Source organism: Staurois parvus, unplaced genomic scaffold (genome assembly GCF_062004578.1).
Source record: "Staurois parvus isolate SC_StPar_1 unplaced genomic scaffold, SC_StPar_1.0 ptg000154l, whole genome shotgun sequence".
NCBI lineage: Eukaryota > Metazoa > Chordata > Amphibia > Anura > Ranidae > Staurois > Staurois parvus.
This window is the reverse complement of record NW_028317950.1, coordinates 24,417,885-24,443,439: the sequence shown is the minus strand read 5'-3', so window position 1 is coordinate 24,443,439 and position 25,555 is coordinate 24,417,885. Positions and strand designations below refer to the sequence as shown.

The following is a 25,555-nucleotide window of genomic DNA, read 5'->3' as shown; positions in this document are numbered from 1 at the left end:
ACAAGGAATCACCCTCACTTTGGCACTTTTTTACAAAGACTTTTATTTATTTATTTATTACACCTATGCACGTGCACATGGGAGTGTATAGTTGCACAATTATTGTTGAATTGATTGTATATAATTAGAATGGCACTAATTATATGTATATTTATATTTTAAATATTCACTCATTATTCACATTATTATAAGGTTTTATATTTTTCATCACACACATTTAGGTTGTGTATGTGTGTATTGGTAATTCACTGGTAATAATTTTATCGTATTGATTAATTTATGGATTATCACTTATTATTATCATTATGATTTACACTTGATTCATATATCTATTGATTGAGTCTAATGAGTACAGATTGGATATAGAGATATTATGCACAATAATAGGAGCGCGGCACTTTAAATACCATTTATATTGATCTGACACTACCTAGTGAGTTTGTGTAAGTGCCAGCGCACCATACACTAAAGATTAGTACATTATTTAAAACACCTACTGAATGCTATATTCATAATAGCTCACAAGGATTCACACTATATATAATGGGTTTTAGCACTTATCCTAAAAATTAAAAGCAAAAATAATTATGAAAAAGGAGGGTTATTATATTTTTGGGACTTAATAGCTGTCCGTAATAAATTTAACACTTAACACAATTGGCCTTAATCAATAAAAAAAGTTCTTATTCTTAAGTTCAGTAATTGAAAGCAATCAATCAGATCACCATCTTGTCTCTCATGGGTGAAGTAGTGGATTCTGATTAACTATTTGGACTTCTTTATTTAGTTGTCATGAATGTTGTAGCTGAACATGAAATTTCACAGGGGCTTTGTAAAGAAAAAGAAACACTTAAAAGAGAAGTATGGCCAAAGCCTTTTTTGGGCCATGCTTCTCTTGTGAGTCATAGGAGTACACTTGCTCTCCAGTGACCCAAAGTCAACTTATAGCGGGTTATTGCCTGCTATCCGCTGAGGTGGCAGAGCCACTCCAGGCTCTGGAAGGATCATGACAATATTATCTAGATCCACCCAGTTGACTTCGGCTCTCAGCCAGCTTCGTCCGTCCCCTCTCCAGCTCAGCACTCCAGTGAGCGCTGGAGGGACAGTAACTGTCACCGCTCTCCACTTCAAGCAGACTGAGAACTGAGGGATCAGCATTCTCAGTCTTACATCGGGTGCGGTTTGGCATGCGATTTGCAAATCATATGCCAATTCGCACCTTATTGTCCGCAATTACAGTGGTCAAATCGATGCGGCTACGACTTGGTCAGAGCCACACCGATTTCTAAGGTAGTAAATGTACTACTTTTGGTGTGATTTGCATAGACATCTGTGTCGGATGTCTTGCAAATCGCACCTGAAAACTGCATCTCACCCGACTTTGAAATTCTGCGACTTACAGTGAAGTTGCAAGATTTCAAAGTCGGGCTTGATGTGACTGGGGGGTTATATCCGATGTGGGACAGCTGCAACTTCAAGGGAAGTATGGATGTTTATTTTTTTTGTGCCCAAAGCTTCTCCTTTAATACCACACAATGTGTAAAATTGAAACCATTAAAAAAAACATAAAAATCCATGAAGCAAAAATGGTTTTAAAAAAATGTAAAAATTCCCTGAGAAAACAAAGAAACAGAAGGTATCTTTGCTTTATGTGCCATTTGCACAGCGGTGTACAAAAGAATCTCCACAAGCTCAAGGCATATTCACTCCGCTTGTGCACAGTAAAGTTTTACAAACACTGAATCGGACCACATGGGTTAATGCAGGAACTTGCAGCATGTAGTAGGTTTCCCAAATGCAACATAGAGGATCCATGGCCTTGGACATGGACATGGACCTTCCAGAGTCATTTACAAACTGTGCTTTATTTCCAACTCCCCCACCTACTACAGAGGTCTTGAAAAACCATGGGGTAAAGGTACTTTTCTCCCGAGTCCAGAAATTTTGACTTAGAAAGTCATCTGCCAATGTTTCATGATTGGCATGTTTATGGCAGACAGAGCAAGAACATGAAATTCTTCCCAAGCCAGAATCAGAGCTGGATTTTGAGCCGCTAGGCTTCTGGTTCCTCTGACTGAGTCCTGGGCGAATGACCTTGCAGTTGAAAGATAGAGCACTAAAGAGATAACCACAAATCGCCCTGAGCTTCAGAATATTGAGTAGTAGACCAGCTTGCTCCAGTGACGTAGTCCCCTGTACTGAGAGGGTATACAGGACTTCTTCCCAGCCCAACAGCTGGCATCAGTTATGGGAACCCTCCAAAACCAATGGTGGGAAGGATTTCCCCAATTCCAGCACTTGGCTCATGAGCCACCATGCCAGGGCAAGCCTGGTTTTGTGGGTCAGACATGTGTGACGATTCAAAGACTAAGCCTTCTTGTCCCACGCTGCCAGAATGTTGAGATGCAATGGTCTGGAGTAAAATTTGGCATATGAAACTGCCTTGAAAGAGGCCACCATTAAGTTGTGCCTGTAAAAATCCCTTTGGTGGTACAGCACTACAGTTGGTGAAGTTGACAGCTAGATGGTATAATGTGGATCAAATTTTTTAAGTGTTGTTAGAGCCCAACTCCAACCAAATCCTTAAATTTCAGAGACTAGGGAAGGGTTAGAACCACTACAGTCTCTAGAGTACCTGTTGAGTAGATTTCCTATAACTTCCTTTTAGGACAGGGACACAAACAAAAAATATATTTTTCATACAGTGAAAAAGGATTAGAAATGTTATGCATTTGATGTGCCCTTCTGTGCTGCTGACAGCCACACACCATTTCTTGTCCCAGAGAAAGAAAGTGAGGGAAAAAGGGGTCACAGACAGGCATTAAACCCTGCTTTTGGGTTAAGTTTAAAGTGTAACTAAAGACAACATTTCTATTTTCATTTTTGATAGAGTAAGCAAAGATTATAACCCCTGTCGGTTTTTTTTGCCATATGTGTTCTATAGGGGAGATTTCTTCCTGTCCCATAGCCAAAATAGGAAGTGAGAGGAAATCCCTTCAAAGTGAAGGAGTTCCAGGGTGTCACCAGGGTCACCAGAACTAGTGTCCCCATTGGAAGATTTTCCCTTTTACTTATCTGGTGTCAACCCAAAATATGTGGTTTTCTTTCACTTTTGATGAGAATGGTCAACAGGATAAATAGAGGTTGTGAATCTCCCCGACAGGGGTGCAGACAGTAATAAAAACTGGCAGGTGTTCTAATTCCTCTCCACTCCATCCAAAGCCCAAAAAAAAGGTTTTGCCTTTAGCTACACTTTAGAGATTAAGGAATCTATGTATAGAATTTGATGGATGAATATGACAAACATTCACCCATCCTTAATTAATTGTGACCATATTGTTCTTAATACAGTGATTTCCTAAGTTCGCTTTATCTAGTTGCCATGGTGCAGTATTTTTTCTGAAATACATCAGAAATAATACTGTACTATGGCCACTAGATGAAGTGGACGATCATAGGAAATCACTGTATTAAGGAAAATATGACCAGAATTTGTCAAGGATAGCCGAATGCTTGTCACATTCGTCCAATGAATGTTTGTCATATTTGTCTTACAATTTTTGTATGAAAAGACCTCTGAGTGTTACTATAAGGTTGAGTGTTAGGTCTGTTTTAGAATAAAGCTGCATGCCATTTATTTTGCAAATGTAACAATTTAACATTTTGAACAAAATACTGTTTTTTCATAAAATACCTTTATTCATTTCAGTGCTGAGGATGTCCTCTAGCCTTTTTCAGATACTTCCTGTCAACATGCATGCACTCCGACGTTGGCTGCACATTATTGCTGTGGACTGGCTTCCTGATTCTGAGAAGGATGCAGGTGCAATGTGTTTCAGCATGACTGCCTGTAGTCCTGTAGCCATGTGACAGGGTGACAAGGAGCGCAACTGATAGACAGTTGTCACCTCATAACAGGAAGTGTCTGAAGAATAACTTTTGTGGCAGACTAAGCAGCTATTATTTTAATTGAATGCTGCAGACCGAAGACTGACTGAGAGGCCCATTCACACAATTGTGTTGTGGTAGCACACGTGTTACATGCATTGGTGTGAGGCGGTCCTATTTATTCTGAATGACACCCCAATGCACCTTGCTGAGCAATGTGTGTTGCAGTGCCAGAAATGGTACTTTCAAATGAATGAGATGCTTCAATTCAACGCACTTTAATGCACAACCCTATGCATCTTAGTGCAGCACAGTGATGTGAATGGGCCCTGAAAACAATGTTTTGATACAAGTTTAACCTCCCCCAATGCAGCTATAAGCCCAATCGCTAAAATCTCATGTGAGCTTTAACATGTTAAACAATTATTTATGGGGTTAGATCATATTTTATGGTGAAAGGAGAGTTTGGGCTGAGGTTATTTGTCATGGGATAGGGGGCACTTTTTTGGTAAAGCCCTTCACTCAAAATAATCAGCACTCAATTCTTGTAATTGGAAACCAGTGTACCAGTTCTCAAGTCCCACCAGTAGTTCATATCCACACAAGTAGCTAAATTGCACACCTGAGGTACCCATTTTTCCAGCTCTGCTTGTATGAGATTTCCTATCACTTATTTCCTGTGTTCAAAGATGGCCCTCATTCTTGTTTTGTGTCAATATCTCGCTAAGAAACCCAGAGGAACAGACCTCCAGCGCTGCCAAGAGTGGACATTAACTGGAGAGGCACTAAGTCATACCAATAACTGAGCTGACTCCTATTTCTTTCCACACTTGCTAGAGTAAAGCTTGATATACACTGGGGTTTATTTACTAAAGCTGGAGGAGTTCAAAATCAGGCTCACTTCTGCACAGAAACCAAACCGCTTTTAACCTCAGCTTGTTCAATTAAGCTTTGGCAATAAAATCTGGAAGCTGATTGGTTCCTATGCAGAAGTGAGCCTGATTCTGCATTCTCCAGCTTTAGTAAATAAACCCCACTGAGTTTTTTTTTTCCATTCAACCTGTGGGCTGAAGTTAAACTCACAGATTCCTGCATCACACAAGTGATGTGGATACAGGAATCTCCTCTGCTGTGCTATTGTAATCTGACAGTGGGGGCTTACTTCTCCCCTTCCCGCCAGAATACACGACGGCCAATGGCTACAGCTCTGATCAAATGTTGGATTTCCAGCAGGATCGTTCTACAAAAGTCGGTCTAATGATTGGCTTCTGTAGAACAGAGAGGGGTACACACAGATCAAAATTCAGCTGGTTACGGTTTAACCAGCCAAATTTCAATATGTGTGTACCCAGCTTAATTCTTCACTGTAGTCTAAGGAAACTGCTGAATAACAGGGCATCAGAAACCAAAATGCAGTACTTTTCTGCACAGATATCACAGCAATACAAGTTCACTCCCCCCAGTAAATCTTAGGGTACAGATACTATTTCTTAAAAAAAAATAGCTTCTACTTTACCTACTTTGTTGGAGTTCAGTGTCTGTGTACTGTCCATATGTGTGGCGTCTTACAACAAGGGTTGCTTGTGTACTACACAATACTCCAGCTACAAATTCAATCCAGTTTGCATCAGATTCTGATATTTAGAGCCATTAGGAGATGGCACATTTACCTTTTCAGCTTTGTGGTTTTAATTTACAGTGTGCACTTTAGACTAGTCCCTCCATTATGAAATGTTTAAAATAGGTGGTATCATCTTCAAAAAGGCAACTCCACAGAAAACTTGTATTTCAGTTTTGGATAAACACCAGAGGGTTCAATAAATTGCTAGCTTTGTATACCTCTCAGACTCTGTGGTGTCATTTTCTCACAGTAGCTTGTAGCTCTGCCCAGGGCTGCTGTTAGAAACCACAGGGCCCCATACAGCGAACGTGACAGGGCCAGCACCATAAAACACAGTTTATTTAAGCTTCCGTTATGAGTGAACACCGTGAATGATTGGTACAGAGCACTCATTGTGTTCATTCAGGAAAGGAAGGGGCTGGTAAATGTGACATTTACTGGACCCTTCCCGCACTCTCCATCCTGAAGGATCCTATTGTGTGCTGGCAGCTGCTGGTGGGAAGGAGAGGAGGGAAACCGACAGCACTGTGGGGGCACACAGGGGGGCCTTGGCAGCAAGGGGAAATGTATGGTGCACAGGGAGGGTGATGGGTGCGGTGGCGGGGAATTACTGAAACTGATCCCCTGTATGGCTCTCTCTGCAGCAGCTGAAAGCCAGTGGGAGGGAGAGGAGAAAAAGCCAGCCTTCAGCTACAGCAGAGCCATACAAGGGATTGGTTCCAGTAATTTCCCCCCACCATGCCGATCATGCTCCCTACGCACATCCAATTTACTCAGCTGCCTGGGACCCGTACAGGAGGACTGGTAGTACCCTCTTATCCACGGCCCTGGCTCTGCCCCTCCCCACAATAGGGGATGTCCCCAATATTATTGTTGCTCTATGCCTTTTCCATGATGCTAGGATTTCCCTGCAGTAGTTTGTGTCTCTGCCTCTCCCACAGTGGTGATATTCCCCTGCAGTAGTCAGAGCTGGGAAAGGCAGAAGGGACACTTGCCTTGGGAGCAATGTTGCTATATGGAGTTGGGGCTGGTGCTGAGAGCTTGTCAGTACCCTGTTCCCCAGCAGCCTGAATGACAGGAATGATGCTATCATCACTCCTGTCATTCAAAATAGAGCACACAGCAGGGGCTATGACAGCTGCTGTGGGAAGATTCTGCTCTCTCCTGCTATGTGCATGCATAGCTCAGGGTATATTTTAAAAAAGGCTGCAAGCAGGCAGATCAGATTATTTTATTGCAGAAGAGATATTGTAATAAAGAGACTGCCTGCTTACAGTTTGATGCTAGACTTCAGTTCTGCTTTAATCGCTCCCAATTATTATATTAAAACTCAACCATTCCAGTCCAAGTACAAAGGACTTATTTTGGGGGGATAAAACATTCGATATCAGGGATAAAATCTCTTTACAAGCACCGCCGTATAGTGCAATTCCCCCTTTGGGATCACATGGTTTGTCATTTTTGCAGCATACAGGAAGACGTTAACACCTATTACCCCTTAGAGATCAGAAACCAGTATATGCCTCAACCAGCTGAAACTGTTTTTTGTTGTAGATAGATAGGCATTGGCCAAAATGTGCAATATCTAGTATAATATATAAAAAATACATAAACATTCTTTCACAACTGCCCATGTTATCTTACATGTATAAATTAAATATGTTGTATGTTTTATGCTATTTGTTCCCAGTGTATGTTTTTTGAGTATGTGATTACTGTCATGAAACCTGCACAGGCTAGGTAATAAAAATTCAAGGTTTAAAACTACTAAAATGCCATTCGGAAGTCCAAGTGTTTTTAGTGTACATATATTTGCACTGGCAAATGTAATTTTAAATGAGTATTTGATATGCAATAAGTTGTATCGGGTCATAGAAATGTGTTACTGCAAAGCAAGATAATTAAAAACACTGGAAAATGCCCTTTTTTTCAGTACACTTTTAAAGGCCTTTGAAGTATCCACTGAGAGCCATTAGAAATATAGATTGTTTTGTCAGTTAATGATTTTAGCTGACAGCTTTACAGCTACAGAACTATGTTTCTCAGTAGCCCTCCCTGACTTTAACTATCTAATGCAGCCTATGAAAAATGCTTAGATTTTGAGTCATAATCAGTATATATACAGTTGTGCTCATACCCTGGCAGAAATCGAGACGTTTTGGCATGGATATTGAAAATATGACTGATCATGCAAAAAAAAAAAAGATCTTTTATGTAAGGATTGTGATCATATGAAACCATTTATTATCACATAGTTGTTTAGCTCCTTTTTAAATCATAACAACAGAAATAACCCAAATGGCCATGATCAAAAGTTACATTACCATAGAATGTTTAGCCTTGGTACAGACACACTCACGGGTTAAAAAACAGCAATTAAAGGTTAATTTTTATTTGTGGCTTTGTAAATTGCAATTAGTGTCAGTGTATAAATAGTCAGTGAGTTTTTTAGCTCTCCCGTGGATGCACTGAGCAGGCTAGATACTGAGCCATATAGAGCAGAAAAGAACTTTCAAAAGACCTGCAAAAAAGGTAATGGAACTTTCTCAAGATGGAAAAGGATATAAAAAGATATCCAAAGCCTTGAATATGCCAGTCAGTACTGTTCAATCAATGAGTGGAAAATTTGGGGATCATTTGATAACAAGCCAAGGTCAGGTAGACCAAGAAAGATTGCATCCATAACTGCCAAAAGAATTGTTCGGGATACAAAGAAAAACTCACAGGTAATTTCAGGAGAAATACAGGCTGCTCTGGAAAAAGGAGCACAACACGAAGATACTTGAACAAAAATGAGTTGCATGGTTGAGTTGCAAGAAAGAAGCCTTTACGGCACCAATGCTTAAGCCCCGTTACAATATGCCTGACAACACCTTGACACGCCTCACAGCTTCTGGCACACTGTAATCTGGAGTGACCGGATCAAAATAGAGCTTTATGGTCACAACCAAAAGCGCTATGTTTGGAAAAGGGTCAACAAGGAGACAAACAACAAGCGACAAAAATATGATATGGTATCAAAATGTTTTGAGACCAGTTTTGTAACCCGCCAACAGATGGCAGCACAAGAAAATTTGTTTGAGAGTATTTAATTTTTTAAAAAAGGTCTTATTTCACCCCTTATAAAAGTGTTTCCCTGGCAATCTCCATCTTTTTTTGGCACCACATTCAACAAGTCACGTATAAGAGGTTAACACTTGTAATTACCATGGAGTGTTTGCATCATTCTCTGTCAGCAGACATCCTACAATCCATCACAGTGGAATTGGATTTTTTCAGAATCCACTTTGACAAGCCAGCACAGGGGAGGTGTATGGAGATTTTAGGTGCAGGACAAGAGAATGTGCTACTAAAGCTGGCCATACATGATTCCGTTTTTCATTCAGCCAAAAGGCTGAACAAAAAAAAAAAAAAACCTGAAGTGATTTCCCCAGTCACACATTCGATATGGATGAGGGTATCCTTCCCACTGTGCTATTGTATTCTGACAGAGGATGAATAATCGGCTTTTATCAGACAGGGCAATTGAACAGAAGTCAGTCAGTAGATCAATTGCTGTTCAACTGCAGTGGCCACACACATGGATCAAAATTCGGCAGGTCCCATGCAATACCTAAAGGTCTAGCTTAAATTATGTCTCCACTTTTGTAGTCACATCTGAGAAAATCTCACTATGTTATTTGTTCCCATTCACACAGAATATAATGTAAATATTTCTTACCTTTTAGATGAGTCTCAGATGAAGGCTACATGGCAACATACAAGCATTTCTGAACAATTTTAGAGTCAAGTATGCCTCAAGGACAAACTAAAGCTGTGTACATATTTGTGCTCGTCTTTGTTCAACAGAAGCTGATTTAATAACCAACTTCTGTTGACCAGTCCTGCTGGAAAACCAGCCAATGACTGCAGCACCAATCTATGTATTCTGGCAGGGGAGGGAGCCCCCACTGTCAGAATAGAATAGCACAGTGGGGGTGATCCCTGCATCCTCATCTCTTGTGTGGATGTGAGCATCTGTCAGTTTATTATTTTTTCATTCAACCCACTGGTTGAATGAAAACAAACTGTGTGTGTACCCTACATTTTTTTTTTTCGTTCAACCAGAGGGTTGGGGAAAAAAAAAAAAAAAGTTTTAGTTCCCCCATCAACACACTCTATGGTGGGGGAATCCCTCCCATGGGGCTATTGTATTTTGACAGTGGGAGAGTTCCCCGCAATCAAAATACAATGATCAGTGATGCTATAGCCAGTGGCACTGCTCGAGCAAAAAAAAACCTGACATGCTGGTTGTACAGAATTTGATCAAGAGATCGAATTTTGCACAACCAGCCTGCCCATAGATGGATCCAAATTCAGCTGGTCCCTGCTGAATCAGACGAATTTCAATCCACCTGTGGCTGGCTTAAGCATACCCTCATTGACATAATACAGGAGGCCCACTTCTAAATGTTTAACCCTTTGTTGAGACAGACCCTGTTCAAATCTACTTTAACACTGCTAAGATCTGCGAGCACAGTACAGATAGGGTTAAATATGGCAAATAGCCTACACCTATAGCAGGGGAATTATTCAACTTTAGCCAAAGCTGCTGTTTGTCTTTATCTACAGCTGCCCCTACTCCAGTCCCCTCATAAAGAGAATTAGGAAGGGTTTTTAAGTGCTGTTATAAGAAAAAAGCAGTTAAAATTGTAAGCAAAGTTTTTTTAGCCTGTTTCTGCTGGCTGTTCACATACATGCGCTCTCAGCATAGTAACTAAGAGGTCATGGAGAGCTCCCGATGCATACTTGTGATCAGAAGCTTCCAATCAATGGGACTGCTGTGACAGCCAGTCACACTGGTCACAAGATCAGAAAGACCACCTCCAGGTTTTAGATCCTCTTAAAGGGCTGGGAAGAGGGGGGGCATAGCTCTGCTATTTGAATGAGAAGTTGAAATACACCTGAAGGAAATGCTTTTTTTAGTTTTGGATAGAATGTGGAAATATTGCATCCCCAGTCAGGTTTTTATTGCTGTCTGTGTCCCTGCTATGGAGATTTGCACTGTTTTACCTGATAGAAACTAAATGAGTGATGAGACATCCAAGCTTTTATAGTTGTTAACAATAGTCTACCATAAATGTTAATTGGGGACACTTGTTCTGGTAACAACTGTGTAAGAGGGGATTTCCCTATTACTGCATATAATTAGAAAGCAATTAAAACATAAGGAATCATTTTCTACATATTTTGTGTGCAGTGTCTGTGATTTGCACTGGGAGATGAGGTGCAGCCTATATAGCGCACACTTGTGTTGTGTATTTTTTCATTTTTATTTTTCAGCTCCTCACGTTCCGAAAGATCCAGTGCTTGGATACAGACTGGAGTAGCTGGGAGTCGGTGAGTAGAACTTTAGAATACACATTTTGTGCAGTGGGTGAGATGACTGGGAGTTTCCAAAAAAATAATAAAAATTTAAGGCCTCATGCGCACTGGACATTTTTTTTCAGCTGCTTCTAGGAGTGTGGCATTTTTTCCCCTGCCTCTAACTGCTCCTGTGTCAATGAACACACAGGCTTTTAAAGGAGTTTAGAGGCAAGGGCATTTACAGGCAAGAAAAAAAACAAAACACTGCCAGTGCGTCCAGGAGCAGTGGCGTTTTGTCTGGAAAAACGCTTGCTAAACACGCCTGGTGTAAATTCATTTCAATGGCAGAATAATAATATTCTGGCCAATGAAATAAACGCCCAAATGCTAAACACATGCATTTTTTTTTTCTGCCAGGGAGGAAAGATGTCTAGGACAGATACACTATGTTGCCAAAAGTATTAGGACACCTGCCTTTACACGTACATGAACTTTAATGGCATCCCAGTCTTAGTCCGTAGAGTTCAATATCGAGTTGGCCCACCCTTTGCAGCTATAACAGCTTCAAGTCTTCTGGGAAGGCTGTCCACAAGGTTTAGGAGTGTGTCTATGGGAATGTTTGACCATTCTTCCAGAAGCACATTTGTGAGGTCAGGCACTGATGTCAGATGAGAAGGCCTGGCTCGCAGTCTCCGCTCTAATTCATCCCAAAGGTGTTCTGTTGGGTTGAGGTCAGGACTCTGTGCAGGCCAGTCAAGTTCCTCCACCCCAAACTCCCTCATCCATGTCTTTATGGACCTTGCTTTGTGCACTGGTGCGCAGTCAGGTTGGAACAGGAAGGGGCCATCCCCAAACTGTTCCCACAAAGTTGGGAGCATGAAATTGTCCAAAATGTCTTTGTATGCTGATGCCTTAAGAGTTCCTTTCACTGGAACTAAGGGGCCAAGCCCAATCCCTGAAAAACTACTCCACACCACAATCCCCCCTCAACCAAACTTTACATTTGGCACAATGCAGTTAGGCAAGTACTGTTCTCCTGGCAACAGCCAAACCCAGACATGTCCATCAGATTGCCAGACAGAGAAGCGTGATTCATCACGCCAGAGAACACGTCTCCACTGCTCTAGAGTCCAGTAGCGGCATGCTTTACACCAGGGCTTGAAATTTCCGCTTGCCCAATGCGAGGGGAAATCCCTTTGGGGCGAGCACAGATGGAATGGGTGGCTTGCAATCGAGCGGGGTTGCTTGCATTGCGATCCCCAGGCCCCGGGGATTGATTTGCGTTCCACTTGCGCGCCAAGCCTCGTTGTGAAGCCTGGCTTCCAACTTCCGGTTTCTTCACTGCCGCGGGGGACACGAGGCCCGCTCTCCACCGCCTTGGGGGACATGAGACCCGCTCTACTCCGCCTTGGGGGACTTGAGACCCGCTCTCCACCACCTTGTGTCAGGACAATATTAAGACCAACCCAGGTGAACACCTCCTAGTTCCATTTATGGAGGTCTGATTTAATGGTTTTGGTCAGAGGACAGAAATACGATTTGAAGGCAAGTTTCAAATTAGCAGAGATCAATGTACCTAGCTATTTGTCAAGGGATGAGGACCATCTGAATGGGAAACTCTGCTTCATCTGCTCGAGTTGCCCAGGTGGCAAGGTAACATTTAAGGCCTCAGATTTAATCTTGTCCATGGAAAGATCCCCATATCTCTCCAATTTTTGTAGCAGGACTGATGAGGAGGTTTGTGGACAGGAGGGAAGATGTAAAGTAGATAGGGTCCTTAACATATGTTGTGACCTTATGGGTGAGGTTAGCAGTTTTAAGTCCAGTTATTGCTTTATTTGCTCTGATGATGTGTTGGAACAGTTCTAACGAAAATATGAAAATTAAAGAAGATAGGGCACATCCTTGACATGTCCCGTTACTAATCAAGAAGGATGCAGAAATAGAGTCATTGACCCGGCGGGTGCCTGTATTGTATGAATATAAAGCTCCAATCCATGTCATCATATTGGTGCCCAAACTTACATGAGCTAGGATAGCATTAATAAAATTCCAGCAGACTCCGTCAAATGCTTTTTCTGCATCTGCAGAGAGCAAAATGAAAGGGATGTTTTTCCCTTGTGCCAAGTTACTTAGTAACTTGATATTTTGATTGCACCCTATTGCTATTAAGCTATTGCTGTTATGTTTAAATGGACATAATAATAACTGGGTCCCGGCTTGGACTACTCACTTTAATCCGACTGGCGGAGATAAGTGGTTCCGGAACTGTGGTCTACGTGGGGATGTCTTACACATTTGCTGGTCGTGCCCGCGATTGATTGGCTTCTGGTCTAGGGTCTTTGGTTTGCTTCAAACGCTATTTCATATTACGGTCTGTAGGGATGCAAGGGTGGCCCTCCTGCATTGCCCAATTTTGGGCCTGTATAGGTCTCAACAGAAATTGGCATCCTACCTATTAATTTCGGCTAAACGTACTATAGCTCAAGCTTGGAGAACCACTTCGTTAGTCTTTCAAGGGTTGAGGACTTGGATGAATGCTATGTTGGTCAATGAGCAGATGTCTAGCATTCTTCATGATTCTCATCCGAGATTCCTTAAGGTTTGGGAACCTTGGATACGCTATTCCTTACCATCCCTGCATCCTACTAGTTATGGCCTCCTTTAGTCGCTCTTGGTGCTAGCCCCAGATCTGTGATCTCTTTTTTCATATTTTCTTTCTGATTCCCTTTTGTTTTCTTTTCTTTCTCTTCTAATTTCCTTTCTTTTCTCTTTTTTCTACTATTATGTTGGATTACTGCTGCTATTTGGCTCGGCTGTTTGCCGTCCCTTCTTGATATCAACTGAATTTTTGTTATTTGACTAACACCAGTCAGCAGGATATCCCTGTTTATATGTTATTGTTCTGTTCTGCCCCTGCGAAGGTGTATTTTGAGCTTGCTATATGCTTAAAAATCAAAACTTTCTTAATAAAAATATTGAAACAGAAATTGACATAATAAAGCTATGTTATAATTGCAGTTTTTTATATTTTGGTCTCTTTTCTTTAGAATAATGTAATTTCATAAGCTTTAACCGTTTCAATACCATGCAATTTTACACCTTCCTGCCCAGGCCATTTTTCAGGTTTCAGCGCTCTCACACTTTGAATGACAATTGCGCGGTCATACAACACTGTACCCAAACTAAAATTTTATCATTTTCTTCACACAACTAGAGCTTTCTTTTGGTGGTATTTAATCACCACTGGGGTTTTTATTTTTTACTAAATTAACAAAAAAAGACCAAAAATTTTGAAAAAAAAACACATTTTTCTTTGTTTCTGTTCCAAAAGTTTACAAATAAATAATTGTTCTTCATAAATTTAGGCCGAGATGTATTCTGCTACATGTCTTTGGTGAAAATAACCTAAATTAGGATGTATTTTTTAGTTTTTAGGAAAGTTATAGAGTTCACAAACTATGGTATAGATCTGAAAATTGATCAATCCTGAAGTACTGACGGCCAATCTAATTTCTTGAGGTCCAAGAATGTCAGAATAGTACAGATATCCCCAAATGACCCCTTTTTGCAAAGTAGACAGTCCAACGTACTTCATAAGAGGCATGGCGAGTTTTTTAAAGTTGTATTTTTTTGTCATAATTTTTCGGAAAATGAAAAAATGAAAAAAAACTTTCACTTTTTTTTTTTTACATACTGTCACCAGTGCAGTACAGCGTCATCATATAACTGGCATGGCGGTGAACAGGGACACTGACTGGTGACAGTATGAAAAAAACATATATATATTTTTTTTTTTTGAAATTTTTTTTTATTTTTTTATTATATTTAATTTTTTATTACATTTTTTTTTAATTTTTTTAAGATTTTTTTTCATATTTTACTATGACCAAAATAGTACAATGTTACCATAGTAACATTGTACTACTTTGGGGAAGTGATCAGTATTTTTTTTTTTTTTTTTTTTACACAAAGCAAGCATTTACCTGAATGAAATCGATTCATTCAGCTTTTTTTTTTTGTGCTTAGCTGTGATTTGGTCACAGTTAATCACATGACATGTGCATGTGATTAGCTGTGACCATTCACAGCTAGGCACTAGTATACAATGGATGGCATCATGAATGAAGCCATCCATTGTATACAACTGTCATGTGACCTGCTGTGATTGGTCACAGCAGGTCACATGGTACCAGCAACGGGAGCAAGTACTCGGATCTATCATCGGCCGTGTCCGAGGTGCACGGCCGATTACAGATCGCACTGCTGCGCCGCTCTGCACTAGCGCAAACGGCGCATGTGCGGGAGCACGCCAAATGGTGTGCACCCGGAATGCAGATACACATCTGAAGCCGCCAAACGGCCATTGGCCGGGCGGCTAATGGTTAAGGGGGCAGGTTTGGGGGCGGACCTGGGCAAGGTTGGGTGGGGCAACAGGTGGAGAGTAAGGTTTGTGCCTGGCTAGTAGGTCTAGACTCGAAATGTTAAGCCCTGCAAAGTTTACACCACTGCATCTGACACTTTGCATTGCACTTGGTGATGTAAGGCTTGGATGCAGCTCCTTGGGCATGGAACCCATTCCATGAAGCGCTCTATGTGCTAATCTGAAATTTGGAGGTCTTCAGCTATTGATTCTGCTGACAGTTGGCAAGTTCTGTGCACTATGAGCTTCAGCATGACCCCGCTCTGTCATTTTACATGGCCGAGTTGCTGTTGTTCCCAGTTGCTTCCGCTTTGTTATAATACCACTAACAGTTGACCGTGGAATATTTAGTAGTAAGGAAATTTCACGGATGGACTTGCACAGGTGGCAACCTATCACGGTACCACACTTGAATTCACTGAGCTCCTGCGAGCGACCCATTATTTCACAAATGTTTGTAGAAGCAGTCTGAATGCCTAGGTGTTTGATTTTTTACACCTGTGGCCATGGAAGGTGATTGGAGCACCTGAATCCAATGATTGGAGGGCTGGCCCAATACTTTTGGCAATACAGTGTAGAAAAGCTAAAAAACAAAAATTCAGTTTAAGTAATCTCTCAGTGCCCAGGTTTAGGTGTGCAGGATTAATGATGCTTCATGTAAAAAATGTGATGACAAAATACAATAGCATTTACCTTCCCTAGAGAGCTTGTAGCCCCAAATTTTAAAACAGGGGGTAGGGTCACAAAACATGTGCAGAAGTTAACTTTTAACCTCATGTCTTTTAGCCCTACAGCAGCATGCAGTTGCATTTTGGGAAGTTCATCTGGTGTTATCGCAATGGAAGGACCACTTAGAAGAAAAACATTACTCAAAGAAGGGAAGAAGCCAACAGTAAGATAACAGATCCTAGAACATTTTGCAACATGAATGGTATTACTGGCTGACTACCACAAGAGGGCACCCAGGTTTCATAATAAACTCCAGCAATTTTTGAACAGTCTTATAAAAGGACTGTGCTATAGTTCAGAAACACAAGCCTGGTCATTTGTAATTATTGCTAAAAAAAACAATGACTTATTCCATACCTATACATAGAGGTTGTTGTGAGCACTTTAAAGATTTACATTTACCTTTAAAGTATACCAAAGGCAAAACTTTTATTTTAGTTTTGGATAGAGTGGTGAGTGATTAGAACCCCTGTCAGTTTTTATTGCTGTTTGTGCCCCCACTAGGGAGATCCACTCTCTCTATTTGTCCCGCTTACCATTATCGTTGAAAGTGAAAGGAAAGAAAATCTCAAATTTTGGGTTATCCCAAGTAATAGAGGGGAAGTCATCCACTAGGGAGACTAGTGCTGGTGACCTGGGGTTCCCTGAAGAATTACCTTAATGTGCAGGGATTTCCTCTCACTCCCCATTTGGCTATGGCACAGGAAGTGAAGGTAAATCTCTGCAATGGGACAATGGCGGAAAAAAAAATTTGACGGGTTATAACTCTCCCTTACTTTATCCAAAATGGGGGGGAAATGTTGTTGTATGAGGACGTATCCTGTTCTCTTTGTATTACTGCCCTTTTGTGAAATCCCTGGTGTTCCTGCCAGTCTCTCTGCTTCCCTATTGTTAAAAAAACCTGACCACACTAGGCATGAGAGTACAGCGTGGTCAGTTTTCTCGCTGTGCTGGAACTCAGCCTGTGCTCCTCCAATGATCAGGCTTGTGCTGTCACACCCAACCCCCATTTCCCCCTGCCCAGCCTTTCACTGGGAAGTTCAGCGTGCCGCTGTTTCTCCTCCCTCAGCTCTTATGCAGCTGAAAATAGAGGGTATGTGATCACTTATCTAAAAAAAAAGGGAAAAAATGTATTTATAATTTTTTTAAATCTATACACCAATGTTTTGCCTTTCATTTCTATTTAAACTGAATGGGTTTTTCATTGGAATGCTCTGATACCGATATCCGTATCGGTGAAGATACTAGGCATTTGCACGAGTATTGCTACTTGTGCAAATTCTCAGATACCTGAAACAGATATCGGATGCGATATCAGCTTGGAGGCGGAGAGGGCTATGTACCCCCACAGGGCGCCAGTGAGTGCTTACATGTCCCTTGCTGTACTTCTGGCAGTCCTGGTACATGTCCCTTGCTGTACTTCTGGCAGTCCTGGTACATGTCCCTTGCTGTACTTCTGGCAGTCCTGGTACATGTCCCTTGCTGTACTTCTGGCAGTCCTGGTACATGTCCCTTGCTGTACTTCTGGCAGTCCTGGTACATGTCCCTTGCTGTACTTCTGATATCGGTGCATTCCTAGTTTTTTCTTTTTTTTACAAGGCAAGGGAGAACAATCACTCTAAAAGAACTATCATCACGTTTTTTTTTTTCACATTGTTCTGCCCCCCAATGGAGAGGGAGCACTCACACAGAGATCAAATAGTGGTAACACATCTTGTATTTGTCAAGATAAATTACAGTAACACTTGTAGAAATTAGTACTGTCACAGTTTGTCTCAGAAAAGTACTCTGAGCTGAAAGGATCAGTCTCCTTCCTAGCTGTGGTTGGATTAGCCAAGCAGGGAAGGGAGGGGAGCAGGTCATACTTCATAACTAGTCTTGGGAAGCACCTAGCAACATGAGGCAAAGTAGTGCATTTACTTTGTCCCATGGGGGAAGAAGAAAAAAAATTATAACAGATAGCTCTTCAAAGTTCCTCTCTCATGTCAATGCTCTCTAACAAATCACCTAGATAGCAGCTTTGAAAGCAAAGAGAATATTAAGGGTCAATTTTTACACACCCTTTCTAGATACAATTATTTCTTACTTATTTTCCTAATTTCCTGGAACTTTCTCAATTTGGCTGATGCCAGCCAATAAATAAAATAATATTTCCAGCCAATGGAGAGATGAAATAAACAAAGGCAAAAGTAAGTAAGTGGATTACTTCACAGAGGATTCACAACTAGGACAGTTAGAAAGCAATAAACAGCTTACAGTGGTCTTTGTGCACAGGTACCCTTAGATGGGATGGTATGTTTACTTCCAAGCAGAATTATCACTAAAATGCACATTTCACATATTTTATCAAATCATATTATTCTTCTGAGAGGAGAATTACAGCTTGCCGAAAAAAAAAAAATTGACTTCCGAGTCTTGATCATATGATCTCTGGCTAGTAGTCATTAGGGCAGCTAGTCTGTTGTTCTTAAGTCCTCATGCACACTGGACGTTTTTACAGCGGCTGTTTTTGGCTTTTGATGGTTTTTTCTACAGCCAGTAAACTCCCCAGCATGTTATCCTATGTGTCCATGCACACAGACTGGAATCAGCGTTTTTTGGCTGGACAAAACCCCCAGAACTAGTGGGTTTCTAGAGGAGTTTCTTACCTGTAAAAACACGGTAAATCACAGCAAACCTGCATTTTTGGACTTTTTTTGAGAAAAAAAACACGCTAAAAACCGCAAAATGCTAATGCAAAAACAGTAATAAATACACATTTTTAAACGTGACTTTACACAGCTAACGTTACCAGCGTTATTAAAACACCCAGCGTGCATGGAGCCTAAGGAGCAGTGAGATAACAGGATCAGATTGGCCAGCCCTGTGTGTATACAGCATACAGTTCATCTTTACTGCTCCTTCTCACAGTAGAAGTCTGTGATTCCTCTGTTAGGGCCTTGTCACACCAGCTGCAGTAGAATGCATTCCCAAAGCATAGACCGTACAACAGTGTAAACTAATGAGTATAATTCAAACCATTGCAGTGCAGTGAAAAACAATATAGCCTGCTGCATTTTTCTGCAAAACACAAACAAGCATAAATTGCATGTATATGCAACACTGGAAACAAAACACAAGTTTGAATCCTTTAATGACCTGTCCTTCCCCATGTCAAACATGTAGAAAAAAAATGCACTGCAAACACGTTAATGTACATGTGGGAATGCATGAACAAACCATTTTGGTGTGAACAGCCCTCACAGTTTCTCAATTTGGTACACATGGAATTGCCTTTGCTATAGACATACTTATCTACAATTACTGCAGCTAATACTGCTCCTCTTTGTATACAGCTGACCTCCTGGACACGTTACTGGGTGACCCTTACAGGGTCTACCCTTCTGTATTTCGGGGCCAAATCTTTACGGGGTAATGAAAGGAAAAATGTGAGTATTTGTTGTTAATAGTATCCTGTCTTTACATTTTGTGGTTGGCCATGCCTATTACTTAATTTTTTTCAAATCAGCAGTTTAAAAACATTTCCCACCTTACCTGCCACTGTACTTGGCTCACAGTCTTTCCCAGACACCTGCACAGAGCTTGAAATCAAATGACAAAGGCCCGTTATAGGATATATGGTATCCTTGGAAGAAGAAGTTTTCTCTCTGGAAACATTTCATAGATATTTTGTATGCCTAAAAGCAAGCTGGAGTACAGTGCTCCTTACTGCAATATTGGAACTGGTTATGTGATTATGGTAAGAGTAGATGCTCTCATGTAGTCCACATTTTGAAAGATTTCAGCAAATGTGTGTAATAACTGCAGGGGGCATAAGCACAAAATATATTTAGCTAGAATCCTTGAAGTATCTATTGATGACCTAAAGGGATACATTTACTCTACAAATCTAGAATTTATAATCAATGACTGTCTTTGTTTCAGTACAAGTCCACTCCCAACAAGAAGATGTCAATCCTGGGCTGGATGGTAGTATTACCAGATGACCCAGAGCATCCAAATATTTTTCAGCTTAACAACCCGGATAAAGGTAAGCTGGCTCTCTCTTGTGCCGCATAGCAGAATCTAATGTATTCAACGACTTTAAAAAATGTGAATATTGTGCAATTGCAATGACTCACTCAGGAAGATTATGTGAAACTTATATGTTAAATGATCCGTACAAAACAACAAATATATGCCAGACTGTTGCACAATGCATAGAAAATTGTAAACACTTTAACAAGCTATCATTTCTGTCCAGGAAATCCCGTAACCACCTTATTCAGGCCTTTGAAAACCCATTCTCTTTCTTTAAAAACAAGCTCTTTCACATTCCTACCACTTGCTTACACTCGGATTTGCCATTGACTTTTGCCATTGCTATAGCCATTCTAAGCTGTGTGCCCTGTAGGTAATTTTAAATTACAGGTTCAAGCTTATAGAAGTATTTTTTTTGTCCACTCTTCAGCTCCTGAAGGGAAAAAGTACATGTAGTACTATGTCCCATATTCCAAGGTGCCCTGTAATATTATCTGTGATGTCACACAGTGCACCCACCTGGGAAAATGGCCACCCGTCATCATTGCTAGCAACAAGACAGCTGCTTTGTTAGTGAGCACCTCTTTCAGGTTCCCAACACTTGCCTGAAGCAAACCAACACACCTCTCCTCCCTTTGCATTTCTCTTGCCAGTGCTTGCTTTGGATAAGTGATAGGAGCTAGAGACGGGTGTCAACTAGCAAAGTAGCCATTTCCTTGCTAGCTGCAGTGTCCGACAGGAGGCCCTTTGACGCACGCTTGCCTAACATCACATCTAGGGTTACAGTGCACATAGGAAGATGGGACAAAGTTATGCATGCGCTCTGTTCCATTGGGAACTAAATACTGCAAAAAAAGTAATACTTAATTGTTGTGTGTATACTGTGTACAGTTTTATCTTATCCCTCTTGATTTGCTAAAAGGAGCATGTTCAGTTTGCTAAGTTCACTAAGCTAAGTACTGTAGATAGTCACTTTGCAAAGTCTATGGTCCCTTAGTTAATCAGCCCTATTGTGCCTGCCTTCCCTTCTGTGATATTCTCTATATTGGTTGTTTGCTAACTAAGCCACCCTTTAATTGGTGACATCTTGGGAAGTTTAATCTATTACATCTTTAATAAATTAGTTCTGCATGGATATAAGAATTATAGGTGTGGACTGGACAGAATATGGAAGTGTACGTGGTAGCTCTCTCTATAAAGCAGACTTTATAACAAATACAAAAGATCAAATGGAACATTTTGACAATTATATCCCTAATTTAAATTTAATAGAAAGGTACCAACAAAAACACAAGACAAACACTCCAAAATGCATGCACATGTTTGCAATCTATTTAGGTATTTGTCATGGTCATGAAGATCGCAGTCTACTACCCTAAAAAGTTAGAATAGGATTTAGAAAAATCTTCACCACTCCCCAAAGTACTTGTATACGGGTGCGCATTTAGTGTTATTTTTAAGGGGTGCCTGCCAAGACAGCTGTCACAGTTTTGAATTCCATTCCCAGAAGCATTGTTGGTTCATGGATGAACATCACTTTTCAAAGGTTGTGTTATATCAGGCATTCAGCACAACAGTAAGGGAGCTGTAGTAGTGGCAGCTGCCCCAATCAGACAGATACTAAGAAAACAATTCTATATTCTCATTTATCGACTGTGTTCACTAAAAATAAATTGAAAATACCACTGGTAGGGGTGCTACACATGGCACCAACATATTCTAAAGCACATTACAGAATCATTAATAGATCTAAACCCTAAAACACCATGTATCGAAACATTGTCTTTTTTTTTACCCAGAAAATACTATTTCTGACTTTTTTTACATCTTATTTAAGATATTTAACCAGTGGAGCATGGGACAGGGTGAAAATGCAGGAGCGCAGTTGGCAGACTTTTGTAAAGCCATAAGAGTGTAGTCTGCAGATTTAAAAAGATTAAAAGCAACTTTTGAAATGACAAAGCCATTTCCTAGAGCAAGCAGGTAGAAGGGCACACAGGTAGAAAGCATTTTCTGATTTTTGTCCATTTATGATGGGAGTGTTGTTATTCTCCACTCCTAGGTATGATTAAAATGAGTTTCTGTCCTTTTGATGCTTAGGCAATGTTTACAAGTTCCAGACAAGCTCCCGATTCCATGCGATTTTGTGGCACAAACACTTGGATGATGCGTGTAAGAGTGGAAGGCCGCCGGTGAGTGAGACACAGCAGATGGTAAGAGGGACAACTTTATACCATCTCCATCCTCTTTGCTATCTGGAACGGTCTCATTTAAGTTAGGCATCTTTAAAAGGGGGCCTCTCAGAATAGAAATAGGGTGGCTGCCATTGTTGAAATGTCTTAAAAGGTTTCAGATTTGTCATCCTGGTCTCTGCACTACTACTTGAAGCAGTGCTTAACTAGTGCACTTGTCTTGGGTGCCAACACTTCACTTGCTGCATGCTTCTTCCAAGCAGTGAAGTGTGCTCCGCTGTGGTGTTTTTCTTTTCCTAAGCACAGCTCTGGCAATGCTTCATTAGGGGAACGCCGTTGTAAGAACAGTGAGAAACTGTACAAATCTTTGTCAGCTCAACATTCATTATAAGAAACAGGACACACATACCAATCCTGGTTTCCTCTACTGTAGCCTGCCTGCTGCCAAAACCTGTTTTTTCTTCTGTGCTCCATCTGGAGAGATTGTTTGCATCAGGTCTGGCCCTAAACTGAATGGTGGTTACACAGCTGCAGATGATTTACCAACTGAGAACCCTATTCAACACCTTTCTGTCCTGCTTTAAAACGTTTTTCCTTCCTCTAAGTCAAGTTTGGGACCCACAGATTTACTTCTGCCCCCACAAGCTCAGGGTGTTCCAGCTGTCCATGGCAAACAAAAGAAATCTAGCCCACAGCTAGATCTGACACCACATTAATGTCCACTCCTACTAGTTTTATCAGAGGTGCGGGAATGTCTGATGGCTTTCACCGAGTCTTGGGAAGCATCAAAGTCAACACATGGGTGCGGGAGGTAGTATCAAACATTAAAAATGGACAATCCTCTCTCAGTTTTTCACCACATGTCCCGTGCCTCAGCAATGTTAAGCAAACCACTTTTCAGCTATTCAGTGATTGCTGTTCTAGAGAGTTATTTCTGTTCCTCCATCCGAAAAGTTTCAAGGCTTTTATTCAAACCAGTTTACAGTTCTAAAACCCAAAGAATGCATTAGTCGTATTCTGAACTAAAAAACTCCTAACACATTTGTATATTCTCTCTGGATTTAATTGCCTCCCTTTATCGCAGAGACTTTTTGGCATTCATCAACATGTGGGATGCATATTTACATATTCCTATTTTTCACATTCATCAGTGATTTCTTTGCTTTAGTATGAGAGTGAGCACTAAGTTTATGATCCTTCCCATAGCCCTTGCCCGGGCTTGGAGAGTGTTTGGAATAACTCAGACTAAGAAGAACTCAGAGCTAGTGCAGTCATTGGATATAATAGATGATCTGTTGCCATGCATGCAGACCTCCTTGGCCTTGAAATCCAGTGTACCTAGGACCTTAGATAGATCCTGAATATTGAGAAACTATCTCTGATTCTATCACTGCTTGGTGTTCTTGAGCCGTCTCCTGGATACCTTTCAGGTAAAGGCCCTCCTACCCCAAGAGAAACTGAGTCCATGGAGTAAATAATTATCCGCGCTCTAACATTACCTTGCCTATGCTATATATAGTATATTACTATAGCAATACCATTAATTCATATATACTGTGGTGCTATCATCTAATCAGCTTTTTACCTGAATTACCTAGATTAGTCCTATTATAATATCCTAGTGTTTAATAAAACTTAAAAATATATAATTAAATCAAATTATGATATTTGCACAATGTGATTATTTCATTAAAAATAGGTAAATAAATTAATAAAATTCACTGTGCCAGTGTACAAATAAACTAAATATAAATAAAAAAACATTTTTTGTGTAAATTCATATAATCCAATGTGCAAATGATGCAAAGCAAACTATAAATTGTATATATATTAATGAAATATAAATAAATAAAAATAATAAAGATAATTTAAAAATATATCAATTCATAAAGTTCAGCAGCAAAAAATGTGCAAAAAAGAAAAATGTGCAAAAAAGTTTTTAGGATTCAGCAGGAAGAAGATATTGGTGATATACTCTCCTTTTCAAATTGCTTCTATTGATGTAGATGAGAGCCTACAGACTATCTTCTGAGTCTGTGTAGATGTGAGGTTTTCTCCCTCCTAGAGCCTCTCCTTACTTCAATGCTCAATGTCTCCTCATATGACCCATGGAAGAAAGAAGATAAAAAGATATGGTGACTTATCCAAGGTATAACAAACACTGTAGCTACTACATCCCCCAGACGAAGCTACATTTTTCCCTGTGGCGCAACGCGTTAAGGAGGGGCAGTGACATCACCACGTACCAGACTGACATTACGGCGAGTACTGACAGAGTGTGATCACACTTCTGAGAGGCTGAGCATCACCGCAGCTGGCGGTTTTATTTCTATATGCGTGTTGTTTATTAATACCATGTGAGTGCATAATGGGAGCACAATAAACAGTGTTTGTTATACCTTGGATAAGGCACCATATCTTTTTATCTTCTTTCTTCCATGGGTCATATGAGGAGACATTGAGCATTGAAGTAAGGAGAGGCTCTAGGAGGGAGAAAACCTCACATCTACACAGACTCAGAAGATAGTCTGTAGGCTCTCATCTACATCAATAGAAGCAATTTGAAAAGGAGAGTATATCACCAATATCTTCTTCCTGCTGAATCCTAAAAACTTTTTTGCACATTTTTCTTTTTTGCACATTTTTTGCTGCTGAACTTTATGAATTGATATATTTAATTATCTTTATTATTTTTATTTATTTATATTTCATTAATATATATACAATTTATAGTTTGCTTTGCATCATTTGCACATTGGATTATATGAACTTACACAAAAAATGTTTTTTTATTTATTTATATTTAGTTTATTTGTACACTGGCACAGTGAATTTTATTAATTTATTTACTTATTTTTAATGAAATAATCACATTGTACAAATATCATAATTTGATTTAATTATATATTTTTAAGTTTTATTAAACACTAGGATATTATAATAGGACTAATTAGGTAATTCAGGTAAAAAGCTGATTAGATGATAGCACCACAGTATATATGAATTAATGGTATTGCTATTATTATTATTATTATACAGTATTTATAAAGCGCCAATAGTTCGCTCAGCGCTGTACATTACAAAGGGGGACAGAACATGTGACAGAACAATACCAATACAATGCAAAACATGAGAGGATCGAGGGCTATAGTAATATACTATATATAGCATAGGCAAGGTAATGTTAGAGCGCGGATAATTATTTACTGTTTTTATAGAATTCACATCTTATGAGAGTGAGAAAAATTCCAGCAATCTAATATATAGATTTCTAACTCCAGTGGCTCACAAGTTCATCCCAATAATATGAGTCCATGGAGTGTCAGCTGACAGTTG

General features: G+C 40.2%; 1 protein-coding gene across 7 annotated transcripts in view; it reads left to right on the top strand.

The window, feature by feature from the left end:
• Positions 1-25,555, top strand: part of RALGPS1 (Ral GEF with PH domain and SH3 binding motif 1) — a 577,572-nt gene that overhangs the window by 543,447 nt on the left and 8,570 nt on the right. For 6 of the 7 annotated variants that reach the window (XM_089675289.1, XM_089675287.1, XM_089675288.1 and 3 more), the window contains 5 exons: positions 10,832-10,888; positions 16,065-16,170; positions 19,343-19,435; positions 19,932-20,037; positions 22,128-22,240. In XM_089675289.1, the coding sequence (XP_089531415.1) occupies positions 10,832-10,888; positions 16,065-16,170; positions 19,343-19,435; positions 19,932-20,037; positions 22,128-22,240 (475 nt within the window). The remainder of the gene's footprint in view (positions 1-10,831; positions 10,889-16,064; positions 16,171-19,342; positions 19,436-19,931; positions 20,038-22,127; positions 22,241-25,555) is intronic. The other variant, XM_089675285.1, reaches the window with a different exon arrangement.